The following is a 16,809-nucleotide window of genomic DNA, read 5'->3' as shown; positions in this document are numbered from 1 at the left end:
ACATGGAAACATTCCTGCTGGTTTCTAGATTTCTCAAGTTGTAGATTTTCCAAAGCTCTAAATCCTTCCACTTCACCCAAAGCTGTTCTGCAATATTTTCAGGATACCCCATGACCAGTTTTATCTGAGTGCTGTGTCTGACAGGCTTTTCTCTGTGCATAAACACAAATCCTGAGCCTGGTTACTCCTTCCTGAGTGTGCAAAGGAGCTCTGAAGCAACTCTCCAGCAAATTCCTGCTCCTCCTTGTGGCTGCACTCAGAATCTCAGCACTTTGGCCACACTGAAATTATTTCAGCAGCTAAATTCACTGGGAGATACTGATTATTGATCTTTTGGGCAGTCTGCCCTATTACTACAGCAAAATGTGTTTTGGTGACACCAGAACCAGTCTGACAGCTGGGACAGGGAGGGCTCTGCAAAGGCACTGCTGAAAGCTGACCTCCAAAAAAAAGCAGCACAGCTCAAAGGATTCCTCCTCTTGCCTCTGAGGTTTCCAAACTCAGCAGGTGATTTAAATAACTGGTAGCACTGTAAGGGACAATAGGTAGTTTTGGGTGGTGTCAGGCACTCCTCAGAACATGGATCTCTATGTTCTGCAACAATTTGTTCAATCAAACCCTGGATTGGTCAGGCAGCAAAGTTTATTTTCTGTAAAAACACAAAGGGCAGCTGAACTCCTGCTACAAAAAAATTAATCAGTAGGAAATGGGTACCTAATGCCAAGTCCCAGTGAAATTAAATTTGATCCCCACCATGTCCTACAAAGACTTGGGTCTTAGGTTGGCAAATGTAACTCCCATAAGTCAACAGGAAATTTAAAGTGTGTGGAGAACAAGGTGCAGAGGTTCTACAAATATCCCAACCCTTTTGCTATCAGCAGTCAACACAAACATTGTTACCTGAATAGGTTCACAGAGAGAATATGAAAGGCTGGTTTTGCAATGTTTTCTTTATTAAACTCAGCTTTCACTGCTGTTCTGAGTTGACAAAAATGTTTCCCAGGAAGACTGACAAACAAAAACAGCTCATATATATATTTATTTCAAATGCTGTAGGTAAAAACAAATAAAAGCTCTGGTTTGCTACTTTGGGAGGCCCTGTGTAACCAGCATTTTCAACTGGCCAATTAGCAGCATGTGTGTTCATCAGTGAAGAACTTCCACTCGTTTTTAAATTATCAAATCCAGTGTTTTCAAAATTATTGCTCATTATCAGTCAAAACTCCAGGATAAAAAGGATGTTCATTACACCATCCCTGCTGGTAATGAGGATTTTTATACTGCCAGTACGTGCAGCTTTGTGGTGGAGTTTTTTAGGCAATTAAGACCAAAACTTTCCAAAACAGAACGCAATGCTGGGCAACTGATGTTCCAGGAGCCAAATTCTCAGCAGCTCTGAACTTGGCACCTTCTTAAACTCTGCCTTCTTGTAAGATGTCAAGCTGAGCACCCCTGACACAAACATCCCTCAGCCACTAATGGCTGGGGGTGGAGCACCCAACTGTGACGCTGCTGAATGAAATCCTGTCCTGGCACAGCTCCTGCCTCTTCCCCAGATTCCCTGGGAGCTGCCTGGAGGTGAGGAAGAGGAGCAGTCACAGAGCTGTGGATGATGCAGGTGTTTTTCTTCCAGGCTGGCAGGCTCAGGGGAGAGGACTCAAAGGAAGGTGGATTTCCTCGCTTTCCTTGGAACCTTTGCAGCTCCTGGCAGCAATGCCTTGCACGGCAGCTCCTCCCCATGCCTTCAACACACACTACTGGCCAGTGGTGGCCCACCAGGGCTACTCCAGGGCAGCTCTCCCTGCCCATGCCTGGGAGCACCTCGGCACCAGCGCTCTCCTTGCCGTGCGCTCTGCTGGGCACAGCTCGCTTCTCACAGGGAAACAGGGAGGGCACTCCGTGCTGACCCCTGCCTGCAGAGCCTCACTGTGCTGGGGAGGCACATCCACTGCTCAGGGCACTGCAGCCAGCACACTCTGCAGGGGCCTGGGGCCCTCATCTGCCCTGTCCCTCTTGGGATACACGGTGCTGGCCATCCGGAAAAACTCGTCCGCAGCGTCCAGGGCGATCAGCCGGTCCTGCCAAACAGGGAACATATCACTGGGGCTGGGAGGCAGGGAGTTGGGGGATTCTCTGAATCCCTCAGGGAGGAATCAAGGTGCAGGGATTAACACAAAGCCTTTGGATGCATTGAAGTATATTAAGGCACTCACACATAAAGTAGAAGTCAGTAAGGTTTAGTAGGAGCTGCAGTGTTTTTAGTAAGTAAGAGGTCTCAAATGCCACAGTAACAGTGAGTGTTCTACTGAAGGTGGAAACATACTGGTATCTTCAGTAGAGGCTCCAGGCCCACAGTTGTAGACAGGACTTAGACATAATAGAGTTATAGTAAGAATACTGCCTACATTTTTACATAGAACAAGATAGGTTGTATGCGTAGTTCTATACATAACCTGGTGTGCTAAGAAATCAGGATTCTAATAGGTTAAGGAGTGCTGGTCCCAGCTTGCATCTCAGCTTGTTGGGAAAATCCTATATAAGAGTCAGTATTGGGGAGAGTTGCTGCTTTTTCCTTTCTGCTTTGCTGCCATTGCTTTTCCAGCCATCAACACCTGAGAAGGAGACAGGAGCTGCTGCACCAACATCAGCCCCACTGGGACCTTCAGGAACAGCCTCTGCTCTAACCTGGGACTCTAAACTAAACTCAGCAAGGACTTTGATGTCTGTGGCAGTGCCTTGGAGGCTGATGTGCTTCTGCAGTAAATAACCTTTTTAGTAACTATTAGCTGCTTGCTAATTTAGAGAATTACCCAATGAAGTTGGTGCCTAGAGCATCGGAGGTAATAACCTCACAGGGGATGTTCCAGGCACATCCCTGCCCAGGGCCCTCCCTCCACAGCCCCTCTCTCATGAGATTAGCTCTCATCTTTTCCCACCAAGACCATCCAGAACTTGTGGAGGGGTGTGGAATTCACAGTGCTGCAGCACCAGCATTCCAGGAAGCTGAACAGCCAAGCTCAAAGTGCAACATCTGAGGGATCACCCCAGGTGCATCCTCTGGCTCCCCTGCTCTGTCCCCCTGCTGTGAGCTCCCAGATGAGCTCCCAGGTGAGCTCCCAGGTGTGCTGAGTACTCACCACCACGAAGAGGTAGCGCTCAGAAAGCTCCCAGCTGGTTGGGAAGATGTTGGTCTCTTCAGAGAGCTTTAACAAGATGTCCCGGGCTTTGCTCATGTTCTGAGAGTCACTGATGATGCTGAGTTTGGTCACTGACAAGAGGGAATCTGCTTCCTTCTGGAAACCTGGCAAAGAGATGTTACAGAAACAAACTTTGTAAACTTTGGGTTTTTAAATGTGAGAATTAGTAATGTTGTAGAATTTTTTGTTGGATGGTAGCTTAAGAAAAAGCAGGGTCATCTCTGAGCCCTTCAGGCTCTTGGAAGGTTTCTTATTCCCCCTCCACCCTGTGAAGCTGCATCCCCACTTCCTAAAACAAACCAGCACTCCCTCAGGCAGGCTGTGGGACAGGTATAAACTTGCTGGTGGGGAAATAAATCACCAAAGTAGTCACAGCGAATTCATTGCTGGTTTTCCTGATGAAAAAGGTGTGTGAACATGCACAACCCAGGGTGCTGATTCAGCTCTTCCACATTCCTGATGCTACCAGAGCTTTCAGGGCTGGTGGGGCTCCCTAAATCAGGTAACAGGGACAAAAGCTGTGGCAGTGATGAACACCAGCCTAATTGTTCCTGTAGCAGCCAGCATGGATTACAGGAAGGGAATCCAGGGAAGGAAAGTGAAGGAGAGTGAATGCAGGGGTCTTTAAATGAAATGGCTACCATTAACTCTTTGTTCAGCTCCAGGGGGCTGGTGGTGATGCAGCTCACATGAGAACAGTTATGGGCTGAGAGTGGTGGGCTTATGATTAAAGCAAAGGCCTAGATAAGAGAAGATAGCAGTTTCACATCTGGTTGCTCATTTAGCTTCATTAAGGCTTCAAATGATCCTTGGCCTTGAGCTTCCCCAGCCTTTGCACAGCCCCTGTGGATGTGAGAGGGATGTGGGAGAGCCTTTGTCAGCCTGCAGTGGGAGGTGGGAGGATGCCAAATGATCCCTCCCCAGCCTGGCCTGCACAGGCTGTGTGAGCACCTGGGTGGAGACCAGGGCTGACACCTGGTTATGGATTTATGATGTTCCTCCCACCCCAATGCCAGAATAGCAGGTAGGGCAGGAGTGGCTGAGATACCCATCTCTGGCTCCCATTGAGGGTATCCCAGAATAGATTCACCCATCCTCCTCTCATCAGCCATGATGGAAGTCACCCAGCTGACATGCTGGCACATCCCCAGTGTCACATGCTGTGTGCCAGGCAATTGGGAAAACCCTGTCACACCCACCCCCACCTCTTGGAAACAGCACTAGGAGGGGTTCTGGGGAGCAATTCAATATTTCAAATCCACTTGGGAGCAAACAAGGTGAGTGGCTTAGCTCTGATCAGCTGCCATTGGTTAAGAAAACAAAAATAGATGTATCTGTGCTCCCATCTGAAAGGAATATTCATTCCTTCCTGCTTATCTTGTTCAGAAAAACCCAGGGTGAACTCCCACTTCAAGTTTCCACAGGGAAGCTGGAAATGGATGACTGGGCTTGTTATTATGGGCTGGGACATGGCTCAGAAGGTTCTGACGTGCCTGCAGACACGGTGTCCCTGTCCCCTCCCCTGAGCCCTGGGGACATTGCTCAGCAACCTCCTTTCACCTCCCTCCTCCCCAGCTGGATCTGCTGGAGCTGTTCCCACCCTCAGCACCACTGGAATCACATCCCAGCTTACCTAAATCCTCCAAAATGTGTTTCCACCTGCTCCTCACTTCCTTCCGGCTCTGCCTTAAGGTGTAAATGTCATAGTTGAGCTTCTGCCACTCCTGCAAAGCAAAGGCATGGGAGACACTCAGCCATTGGAATCTGCTGCTTCTCAAGGAATTCCAGCTCTGAGGAAGGGAGCCAGAGGTGCAGAGCTGCTGTAGCACTGAGCTATGAGATGTGTGAGGGTGGATGAGCAGGCTGCTTGCCTTTGTTAGAAACTACACTGACCAACACAAAATATTTGGCTTGGCACTTGGCTCAGCATTTCTGTGTCTTCTCTGTTCAAAACACCTTCCAGTTTATCTGAAATTACAGAATTTAGCTCAGGTGTTGCTGACAACAGTCAGTCAGACATGGAGCCCTGTTTGGCATGAACTGGAGCAGGCAGGTGTTCAAAAGTACTAGAAAACAAAAAAAACTAGACTTTTTTTAAAGATCAGGGCACTCTCTTTTAAAAGGATGGATGGATGAGGGCTGAACTGGAGTTGTCTGAAATCCTTGCACTGCACTTCCAGCTCTAGAGCTGGATAATGGGACACTGGGCAAGAGGGAAAGGATTTGGGGTTATTTATTAAAGTCACACCAGCACATTTAAACACAACCACACAAGCTTTATGGTGGGCTTGGCAGTGCTGGGTTAATGGCCTGACTCAATATTAGATGACTTTTCCAACCTAAATGATTCCATAAACATGCATCCCTGTGGAAATCATGTGTTCTGCAAGAAAACCAGAACTCTTTCCAGCTCTTCCTTGAGTTTAATCAATGCACACACTGCAAAGGTACATTTTTAGCAGCCCAACAGCAGGGTCACAACATCACCTGTTAACTTCCTTCCAGTAACAACCTTAATTAATCTCATTTCTCAGCAAGGGATTACCTAGATGGGCTCCTGAAGAATAAACAGGTGTTAACCTGTGCTGTCACCCTGAGATCTTCCTAAAGGCCATGCTGGGTTCAGAGCACAAAAACAACCAAAGAGGTCAGCTGGGTGTTAGAACCTCCACTGTTTTCTGGTGCTTGGTCAAAGAGCTGACTTGATTCCATAAAGATTTGATAATTCCTGAGTGTTTTTTTTCCCCTGAATGTGGCTGAGGTTTAAAGCCAAGCCTGTTTCCCTGCTGATCAGCACGAGCTGCAGGAAGCCCTGGGAGATTACACTTTGGAAAAAGCAGCCAGCAGGGCTAAGTCAGTGGTGACTTCAGGTCAGGAGAGCAGAGGAACCAGCTCTGCCACAGCCTCAAAATCCCCTTCCAGAGGCACATTTCCCTCTCTCCTGAAGTGGCACTTGAGAACAGCTTTGCTGTTTGCATAGCACAAGACTCTCCTCTGCCATGACACCAGCTCAGAGCTGGGAACTGAGCTCCTGTGGGTGGAAAAGAGGAGGCTTGTTGTGTTACAGCTTTGTGGAGATGCTCCTCTCCACAAAATGTGCAGCCAGCAGTAGCTCTGGGGGCCCTGGGGATTTACCCTGTGCTAGGAGCCAGACTCCTCACTAAGAACAGAGAGCAGTGCTTAGCATGCAGGGAAGCTGCTCCTGATTTTCCCTGGATTAACAGCAGCGTGGTTTCCCCTGTCTATTTTTGTTTTAAGGGAATCTAGGTTATGGCTTTCTTGTACATCCCAGTGTCTGAGCTGTGCTATGGAGGTGAATATGGTGAATATTCAGGTCCAGGGGAGCTTTGACAGTGTCCTGTTGATGGAGAATGTGGGGAGTGTGCAAAGGAATGATTTTGGTAATTTATTATTTATTAACACCTCTTGTTCTGGTGGGATTTTTTTTTTTTTTTTGCCTGAGCATGTAGCTGAATGTGTCTACATTTCTGTAGAAAGCTGGGAGGAGGATGCTCCCAGCCATTGAAAAGAAACAGGGGAAGCAGGGCTTATCAGGATGATATGGGCTGAGCTCTCAAAGGGACTCGTGCCCTGCTCTCCATCAGTCTCAGAAACCACTGGATTTTCCCAGGCTGTTCCTTGCAGCAGAGACATCTGACTTGCCACAGTGCCTTTAATGAGGGAATAAACTCAAGAGCATCTTTCCACACCCAAAATTATTCTAAAAAAACATCTCCCATAGCAGAGGAAAGGCAAAGCCTGCTCTGCCCCTGCACAGGCAAGGATCAGAAGCTTTGGGGAGGGAGTTCCCTGTGAGTCACCAGGGAGTGTTTGGAGGGGCCAGGCAGCATCATGGGGCTGCTCAGCCCCACCAAACCCTGTCCCTCAGCCTTCTTGGGAAGTCAGATGGAATTCCTGGGGCAGGGAGGAGGCTTCTGGCACACAGGACTGACACACCAAACGTGTGTGGTGTCTCTGGGACATCCCAGCCACACACTCAGAAACAATCCCTTAAGAAATAAACTCCTTTGCCAAAATCTGAGTTAACCACAAGAAACCAAATCAGGTTGCAGTTCCCAGCACTGTTTTTTGCAGCCAGTTTTGCCCTTTAAACCTACAGAGCAGGGCGCAAGAGATACCATGAGGGCTTGAGAAAACCCTGAGTGTGTGAGTCAAGAATCTCCCAGGAGCAGCAGGGAAACCCCACTGCCTCCCTTCTCTACAGGCTCAGCCCTTCAAATATTTACCTGGAAAACCTCCCCAGACTCTCTAGTGTGAAACACTAAACCTGCAAATGCCAAATGACATGGAATAAGCCAGGCTGGTACATAACTCAGAGCTCTGGGAAAAAATGTGCCAAGAGAACAGGCAACACTGTCCAGCTCCTCATCCCTGATCATATGAACATTTCCTAATTACTAGGCAGCTTTCTTCATGTTGCCAGAACAATCCTCTACCAAATCCACTGCCTTTATTCTCTTAAAAGCAATTGAGGTCACTGTTCTGTTCAAGAGTAATTTTAGAAATTAGGTCAAAACAGAGTTATCAGGGAAAGACTGCAAAATATCAGCCCAGGCAGGTACCAGGGATGTTCCTGCTCTGGTTCCACTGGAAGTAGCTGAACAAATATAAACTATAGAGCAGAAATTATCTCAGAATAAGCTTAAATTGGATTCAGTTTAAGAGAGGCATGCAGACATTAAGAGGGTCAGGTCTGGGCTCCCCAGCCCTGGATAAATCCCATCCACCTCTCTATGCCTCAGTAACAGCTGGGTCACAATTCTGACCTTCTCTGTAACCTTTTTAGAAAAGAATAATCCTATAGGAGAGCAGGAGGAGAAAGAAAAACAGGCCTTGCCAGCTCATTAATGGGCTTTTCAGGGGGATCATGTGTGGATCTGCTAGCCAGGACCCTGGCAGGGATGCAGGCTGAGCAATTCCCTTTGCTATGGGGTTTATGATCCCACCTTTCCCTAAGGAATAAGCCAAGAGGAGAGAGGAACACTGCATTTACAGCAAGCCATGAGAACAGGGGGTTTTCCTCAGCCACCAGGAAAATGCCACTTTAGTTTCTGTTCCCAGATATGTGGCACAGCTGCCTTAGCCCTGGCTCCTTCTCTGGAGCCAGGATTGATGCACAGCTCCCTGCCCAGGGCTGGGTAACTCCACACACCCCAGCAGAAAAACCAGGGCTACCCCAGAGTGAACCTCATGGAGGGAACTCTGTGCCCAGCAACAGCCCCAGTGCAGCCCTTGCTGCTCATTTCACCACCAGGTCTCAGATTTATTTTACCCTACAACAGCTCAGTGATGCTGCAGAGTTGGAGTAGGGGAAAAAACTCTCATTTTCCCAAATTTGAAACATGATCCCAGCCTTCAAAAGCTGTGATGACAGCTGTGATCAAAAGCTGCATCTGCTTGAGCAGCCCCTCAGAAATGGTTTTCCTGGTTTTCTCTGTGCAAGCTAAGGACACACTGAATTTGGGCTGGAGCTGCCAAATTTCCCAGAGCAGAGGTACCAGCAGGGACAGCTCCACATGGATCAGGTGTGGGCAAGTGTACCAACATTGCCAAGATGGTGCCAAACAGGTAAGGAACACAGGATGGAGAGCAACCTGCACATCCCTGTGCTGGGAAATCCCTGAGTTATAGGTGGGGAATGGCAAAGCACACAGTGAGTGTACTGCACAGCAGAATTTCTGTGTTAAATGAAGGAGCAGAAATGCAAGAAGTTTCCTTTTTCAGTGTGTTTTAACCACAGGAAGAAAAGGACCAATGGTTTTGTAACCCTTGTGCACCACACATCCCCTGTCCTGCAGTATCCACAGGCTCACCCTGGGGATTTTGGGAGCAGAGCAGCCCCCAAAGCAGATGGTGGCTTTTGCAGCCCAGTGTTGTTCTGCAATTAGACCTTTTTTTTCCTCTCTCTCTGAGCTGAAGTCTCATTAGGAGGGAAGGGCACTGCAATCTGGCCTAGTTTTAAAATGCCTGCTGGAGTAAGGAGAGATTTTGGCAGCAGGGGCCAAGCTCAGGAATGCTGGCTCTGCTGCCCAAGCCCCTCCCTGTCCTGCCCCCCAGCAAGAGCTGCAGCTGGGAACTGCAGCATCCTGCTGGGCTCCCCTGTGGTGCCTCAGTTTCCCAGCTGTGAGAGGGGACAGCAGAGCCCCTGCCAGCCCCAGGCCACACCCAAAGCAAGAGAACACTGCCTTGGCTTTCCTCAAAACTTTCCTCACTGCTGCCCTGATGTTGTGCTCCTCAGGCTTTTTATTTATTGCACTGCATGGAAAAGCAGAGGATGTGATGCTACCTTTGCTATGGACAGGAAGCCCTGTGAGTTTTGAGGTTTCCTTTTCCACTGGCAGGCACAGGGAGTGCTCAGACCCACTAAAACCCCACAGATACCCTGAAGGCAGGAGAAAGGGCAGGATTTAGGACAGGCACATTGAGTTGAGGACATGCAGGAGCATTTTCCTGCTCAGCCATAACTGATGCTTTTCCCTGACCCTGAACAAGGGTGGCACACAACACTCCTGTGCAGCCCCCTAAATGGAGCTGTCCTTGATTCTTTCAGCCATTCTTTTGGGATGGATGGAGCTCCCTGGCTTCTGTCAGACTCTAGGCAGAGAGAGCAGCAGTGGGGAGGGAAGAGATCTCCAGTTAGAGCTGTAAAAGTCACATGCCACCATGAAAATGTTGTTACAAAGCCATCCATTGTAAACACCATGATTAAATCAAACCCACCAAAAGACAACCCCTTTAAATGAGGATTCTGGCCAACTGCACACAAGGATTCCATGACCTCTTTCAGCTAATTACAGCTTGTAATTTTGATTCATCTGTAGTTTAAGCCTCCTTGTAAAGCTGAGCTGGTTTTTGGTTTACAGAGACTATCACAGGCCAAACAGTTAACACTCCTGCAGACTCTTGGATGGAGAAGGATCACCTTGAAGTTAAACACGAGGCCTCCAGGCTTTCCTGCAAACATTCTGGAGCCATGAAAGCAATCAGAGGGGGGAAAAATGTGTCACTGTTTGCTACAGCCTGCTCCTAATCAGGCCACTGCAATCTCCTTTGCACTGAAGTGCCTTAGCAAAGGAAATCAGGGCTGCAAAACAGCCTTTATGTAATAGCCATGGTTTTCCCCTTGCCACTAAGATCTGTGCCAGTTCCCTGCTTCCCAATAATTGCCCTGCATCCCACTGGAGAAGGATTTAACTTGACATGTCCCTGGAGTGGCAGCAGAGCTCTGGGCACTGCCAGGGCTGTGCAAACATCAGCCTGGCCAGGGAAAGGACAAACAGAGGAAATATGGAACTAAACCAGCAGCCTGGGAAGGCAGGAGATGGGGCTGACCACACATCTGGGGGATGTGGTGCTTGCAGGGCACCATTCCCAAGTGTGTTCCAGCTGCCATGAATGCCTGGGAAACCTCCCTGGAATCTCCCTGCTTCCTGATTTGTGAGAAACAAACACTTCCTATCCACTGTAAAGCATCTTCCTCATGCTCTTCCCACTCCCTGCCACTTTCCTTCCTTTCTATGTCCCTTCTATTCCTCCTCTCAGTTTCCCTCCCTGAGAAGTCCCTGGTCTCCATCCCAAGCCTACCTTGTGTCTTTTCCCACATCCCTGCACATTGACAGCCCATTACTGACCTCCTGACCTCCTTGCTTTCCAAGTGTCAGCTGCTGTGCTCCCTCACTCCTCCATGGAAAGCACATAACCTTTGGTTTGGGCTGAGCAAGGATGCACAGAAATGCAGATTTCTGAAAGGGATGGGGAGTGAGGGGAGAAAGGATTCTGGAGGGAATTGCTGGATGGGATAATGCCCTGGGAGGGTATTGAAGGCAAGGAGAACACAGAGATTCTCACAAGAGAGGGAGATGAACCCAAGATACCATGGAGGCAAGAAACACAGCACTGGATCAGCTGCTGGAGATACCCCCAAGCTTCCCAGGGCTGAGGTGGCCACAGAGATATCCACAGCAGGTGGATAAAGGAGGGAACAAGTGGGAGGACCTGGTGCCTACATGAGCCACAGTGGGGGACTCTGGGGTCTCCACAGCAGCTTAATTGAAGGAAGGGCATTGACCTGCTGGTGTCTGACAGTCCAGAGGAGCCCAGCAAGGTGATCAGAGGGATGGAGCAGCTCTGCCATGAGGGAAGGATAAGAGAAAGAGAAAGAGAAAGAGAAAGAGAAAGAGAAAGAGAAAGAGAAAGAGAGAAAAACTCCAGGGTGACCTAATTGCAGCCTCCCAGTATCTGAAGGGAATCCTATAGGAAAGATGGGGCCAAACTATTTACAAGAGCTTGGAGTGACAGGACAAGGGGGAATGGCTTCAAACTGACAGAGAGTAGGTTTAGATAGAGTATTAGGAAAAACATCCTCCCTGAGAAGGTGGTGAGGCCCTAGCACAGGTGCCCAGAGAAGCTGGGATGGATGCCCCATCCCTGGCAGAGTCCAAGGCCAGGCTGGATGGGGTTTGGAGGAACCTGGGACAGTGGGAGGTGCCCCCACCCATGGCAGATGTTTAAGATCCTTCCAACCCAAACCACGCTGTGATTCTGTGATTAACCACACACTGCCAAAACCTGTGGGGTGCTGAAATCCCCAAACACCCCAAAGCCCAGCCCATGGTGGGACCAAGGGCTGGCTCTGCCTCACCTCTGAGTCTTTGTCCAGCTGATTCCTGACCACAATCATGTTGTAGAGCACACGGTCATCATCAGCCTCGGTGTGGGTCACATCGTGGGGGGTGCTCCACAGGTTCTGCTCCTCATCCCGGGCCAGGGTGGCTCCAAAGGAGGCGTAGGGGTTGTTGTTGCTGCAGAGAGAGAGGGGCAGGCAGTGTCAGCACCTTCCCACAGGGCAGGGAGGGGAGCAGGGGGTGTTAGAGATGAGGGCTGTGATGCTTGGCTCTCCCAATTAAAGGATAAATACTGTGTGTTCAATTTGGTAGATATATATGTTATTGTAATGTATCCTCTCCCAGTATGCACATGGCAGTTTAATCCTGTGCTCCCAGCACTGCTCTTTCTCCTTTCAATCTTTGAAATTCTAAAAGTGAGCATCATTTCTCACAGGGGAGACAGAAATTTTTTCCTTAGCAAACATCCTGACCAGGCAAAGCCATGGTTCAAACCAAACCAAACCATGTAATGCTCACAGTGCTGAGCTGTGCAACAACACACAAGGCATGGAAAGGATATTCAGCCCCATCTTATTTTGGCAATGGAAATGCCCTCAGATTCTAATGAACTCCAGGCTTCATTTGCTTAGCAAAGCTGAGCATCATCTTCTGGGAAGGCTGTCCCCACAGAGCTTTTCTCTACACTGGGGCAGTTCTGTGTTTTATAGTTTTATGTTGCCATTGGGATGTGCAATTTTTTAACAGGAACACTCCTGCCAAGAGGACTTTTAGCAGGGGATTCCCATAAAGTGTGTAATCAAGATGTCCAGTCACTTGAGCAGAACAATACAAGTGAACAACTATTTTTAGCTTTACCATCCTTATCAGAACCACCCACTGTTTATTTGCTACCCAAACCCCATTCCTTTCCCAAGAAACCCATCCAGAGAAACTCCAAGGTTTCTCTGTGGGTGACATGGCACCAAGCCATAAAAAGATACTAAGAGGAGCTCCAAAACATAGATGAAACAGAGAAAAACTAATTTCCATCAGCATTCCAGCAGGAAGGTTAATTAGACTTTCAACAAACCAAAAACCTGAGCAACAGGTAATAAGGGGAAAGATAATCTCTTATAATCCCTCATTAAAGACAAGCAAACAAATGTAACTTGGAGGGTGTGGAGGGGCACAACCCCACATTTTTCAATTTTGGAGCAGACAGGACAGAGCACTCAGGAGCCAGCTGTGCCATTAGCAAGAGTTCACTCCCACCCTGCCTTCCACAGCTTCTTCCCACTCGGGCATTTACCAGTAAGCTGAACATTTGAATTACTTAAAACACGGGTATTTAGCAATAACACTGCCACACCTGAGCTCTTCTGAGCCACTCCCTCCCTCCCAGCTCCAAGGACATTTCCTAGCACATTCCCATTTCCAAATCGCAGTATGGAGCATCCTGTAAGGCATGTGGCAGTGCCCAGGAGCCAGCAAATAAATCCACAGCAGCAGCGAGAGCTCTTCCAAGCAGCATTGAGAAGGAAGAAATGGGAGGGGGAAAAGAACAGCACTGGCTTTGCAGAATAAGGAATCTCCCTGGGAGCAGAAGGGACAGGGAGCATTTCACACTCTGGATTTTACCCAGAAAATGATAAGCATCAATGCTTCATCAACAGATTTCTGCTCCAGGGGGCTTTCAGTTTGCATTAAATTTTGGCATTTGGAGCCCAAATATTTCATTTGTTTTCATTCTGAGTGCACCACCTGAGCCAGACCCCACGTTCACAAACCAAGGGCCAACCAAGCAGCCTGGATGCTTTGAAACACCAGCTCCCAAACCTAAAACTCAGCTAAAAGAGCTGAAATCTCAAGCAACTCATTCACTTTAAACAGCACTGAGGTAAAAACAAAAAAAAAAAATTACAGCCAGCAAGTTATTGTACTATGAAATTGCAGCCTCCTGAGAAGGGGCAAGCATTAGGCTGGAAGGGACAGCAATTAGGCTGTTAAATTAACAATTCTGGCACACGTGTATAAGAGCAGGTGCCTCTCCAATTCCCCGAATTTAGTGGCTTTCCTTCTTAGGGCCACATTAATGGGATGGAAGTGCCAGCTGAGGGGCAGGGGCAGCAGCAAGGAGTCTCTCCGCACGTGTGCCCGGCTGCAGGGAGGTTAATGCCAATTTCCTGGCCTGGTGGCCCCATGCCTGGGATTAGCCGCTTATTATTTAGGTAACTGCTTTAGCAGGACGTTCCAAGCCGTGTGTCCCCAGCTCTGCCGACACCTGGCAGGGATGCAGGACGCGCCGGGAGCATCCCGGGGCTGTGACACCCTCGGCGGGGTCAGGACGGGGCTGGCATCGGGGAAGGAGGGAGAGCCTCAAAACACGGGTGTTCTGCCACATGGAAACCCTCTCTGCGTGCTTGCACAGCTCTTCAGGAGCCAGGGAGGATCTGTCCGTACAACATCCCCGATCTCACGCTCTGCGCACAAAGCAGGAGAGCAACACCTGCCCCAGAGCTCAGCGCGCAGCTCTGCTCAAAGCTGCGGCTGTGCCTCGCCATCCCTGAACGGGCTGGAGAGCTGCGGCTGCTCTCATGGAAAATGAAAGAGCCCCTTCCAGTGCCTAAAGGAGAGAGTGACTTTTACCGATAGGACAAGGGGGAGCGGTCTTAAACTAACCGAGGAGAGATTTAGATCAGATGTCAAGAAGGAATTCTTGCCTGTGAGGGTGCTGAAGCCCTGGCACGGGGTGCCCAGAGAAGCTGGGATGGATACCCCATCCCTGGCAGCGTTCCAGGCCAGGCTGGATGGGGCTTGAAGAAATCTGGGATAGTGGAAGGTGTCCTTGCCCGTGGCAGGGGGTGGGACTGGCTGAGCTTTAATTCCCCTTCTATCCCAGTCCATTCTGGGGCTCTGTAACCCCAGCCTGCGAACGGAGCTCTGCACAGCCCAGAGTCCGGCAGCGTGACCGACCTCCCGGTTAGGAATGCAGGGCTCCCTTTTTGTTCAGCGCCTCGGCTGCCCTATTGAAATCCCAGCGCGCAGAGACAAGGGCTGGCTCATCCCTATGGACGGGGAACACCGAGGAGATGCCGCGGGCAGAGGGAACGCAGGCGGATAGAGAGCGGGGAGCGGCTCCAGAGGATCAGGCAGGGGATGGATGCCCGGGGACGGAGATGAAGGGTCCGTGGCCGGCTGGGTCTCACCTGAGCAGGGGCTCCTTCTCGGGCGCCGCCGCCTCCCCGCCGCAGCAGCCGCAGCAGCCCAGCGATCGCAGCCAGGCCCGCAGCCCCATCGGCGCCGCCGGAGAGCCGGGCAGGGCAGGGCAGCGCCGGCCCGGCCCCACGGCCGGCCCCGGCCCCTGCCCCCGCCCCACGGGGCCGGCCCGGGCTCCGCTCCGCCCTGCCGCCCTGCCCCGGCACGGCCCCGCCGTCCTTCTGCACCCTCCTCCCCGCATCCTCCTCCTGCACTCCTCTGCACCCCCGCACTCTCCTGGATCCCTGAGCGCCCTTCTGCATCCTTCCAATCCCTCCGGTACCCTCTTGTCCTCTGCAGCATCTTTCCCTGCCCTTCTGCATCCTCACACTCCCTTCCACACCCTGCTGTGCCCTCCTGCATCCTCCTCAGTGCCACATTGCATTTGCAGCCTCCAAACCATCACTGGCCACCACAGCTCGGCCAGAACCCAAAAATCCCCGTTTTACAGCCCTCTGCACCATTACACTTCCAGGCCTGTTCCCACTTGGCTTTTGGGGCACAGGGCTGGGATCCTGGGAAACAGGCAGGGGGGTTGGGCTTGGCTGTCTCCTGGTACAAGGGCTTTTCAGGAAGAAGAGCCTAAATTATTGCTGCCTTCTCCTTTTTTTTTTTTTTTTTTTTTTTTCCATGTTGTCAGGAAAATTAATCCACAAGCACCAGGTTTATGTCCAAAAATAAGACAGGGGAGTCCTGTAACATTATTTGAAAAAAGGGACAGGGCATGGGACATTCTCCTAGTGTCTCTCAATTTTGGGGGGTTCACAGCCTCCTTTTTATCCTAATCTCCTGGCTGCATTTCTCCCTCTCTTTCCCCATTGAGGTACTTGAGAGGCACAGACTCCCCAAAAAGCTTAATAACTAACAACCCCTTCTAATGCATACTAACACCCCCCCCCCCCCAATATCTTTCTTTTTCTTTATGTCTCTGTTCTTTTTCTCTAAATCCAGAAATTCAGCACAATCTTGAGTGAGTAACAGTCTGTGTCAATTAGTGAAATTCCCATGGAATTGATGGTTGCTCAAATTGCTTTTCATCTCTCTGTATCTGGCCTTTTCTACCATCAGGCTCACAATTTGCTTGTAAAGACAAACTCATTCCTTTCACTGTCTTACATTCCTATGACGTGCCTGGCTGGGACCCCAAGAAGGAAAAGCTCAAACTCTGAGTTAAGATGGTCCTGCACCTTGTTTAATCACCAGAAATTTGTTTGCATTTCAGAACAGCCCATCAGGCATCAGCCAGACCCAGAACAATTGCTCTGAGCCTGGTTTGGCCACGCACATCCCCAAGAGTTATTTTAGCACAGCAGCTTCCTGACGCCTCTGGACTTCTTGCTTATGCCAGCAGATATAATAATATCAGCTACTACACCCTTGTGCCCAGTGAGTGCACGCAAGGAAAGATGAAATAAGATCATTTTGAGCTCACATTTCTCTCCCTCTTTTCATTCCAGAATTGCTAATTCAGCAGCAGCAGATCCGGCCCCTGTGTGGGGAATGGGAGATCTCGGGTTGCTCGCCCACAGACCCTCAGGTGACTTGGAAATTTCATTTAACTCACCGGCTCCACAGCCAGATTTCCCATCTTTCTTAATTAAAAGGTGAAATGCTGGGAGAAGGACTTGCTGTTATTGTTTGTGGAAGCCCCAGCGCTGGGCTTTGCTCCCAGCTCCCCTCGCTGCTCATCAGTGATTCCAAGGAAGGATTTCTGGCCGGATGAGCCTCGG

The 16,809-nt window shown here is 49.8% G+C and overlaps 2 protein-coding genes across 2 annotated transcripts in view; both read right to left on the bottom strand.

The window, feature by feature from the left end:
• The window catches only part of LRRFIP1 (LRR binding FLII interacting protein 1), a 278,630-nt gene that overhangs the window by 63,371 nt on the left and 198,450 nt on the right, over window positions 1-16,809 (bottom strand). The gene's annotated exons all lie outside the window — the stretch shown is intronic.
• On the bottom strand, window positions 893-15,180 carry MREG (melanoregulin). Its single transcript, XM_079311132.1, has 5 exons — window positions 15,031-15,180; window positions 11,860-12,019; window positions 4,831-4,921; window positions 3,138-3,301; window positions 893-2,078 (listed from the first exon to the last, which is right to left on the bottom strand). Exons 1-5 carry the CDS (start codon window positions 15,117-15,119, stop codon window positions 1,953-1,955), a joined length of 630 nt encoding a protein of 209 aa, XP_079167258.1. The 5' UTR covers window positions 15,120-15,180; the 3' UTR covers window positions 893-1,952.

Source organism: Erithacus rubecula (genome assembly GCF_903797595.1).
Source record: "Erithacus rubecula genome assembly, chromosome: 8".
In the NCBI taxonomy this organism is placed as follows: Eukaryota; Metazoa; Chordata; class Aves; order Passeriformes; family Muscicapidae; genus Erithacus; species Erithacus rubecula.
This window is presented reverse-complemented; position numbering and strand designations above follow the sequence as displayed.

Excerpts from the sequence above, each read along its gene's own strand:
- MREG (XM_079311132.1), bottom strand. The coding sequence starts at position 15,119 with ATGGGGCTGCGGGCCTGGCTGCGATCGCTGGGCTGCTGCGGCTGCTGC. Across the intron at positions 4,922-11,859 it reads AGCTGGACAAAGACTCAGAG|GAGTGGCAGAAGCTCAACTA; the intron begins GTGAGGCAGAGC and ends TTTGCTTTGCAG. Across the intron at positions 3,302-4,830 it reads ACACATTTTGGAGGATTTAG|GTTTCCAGAAGGAAGCAGAT; the intron begins GTAAGCTGGGAT and ends TCTCTTTGCCAG.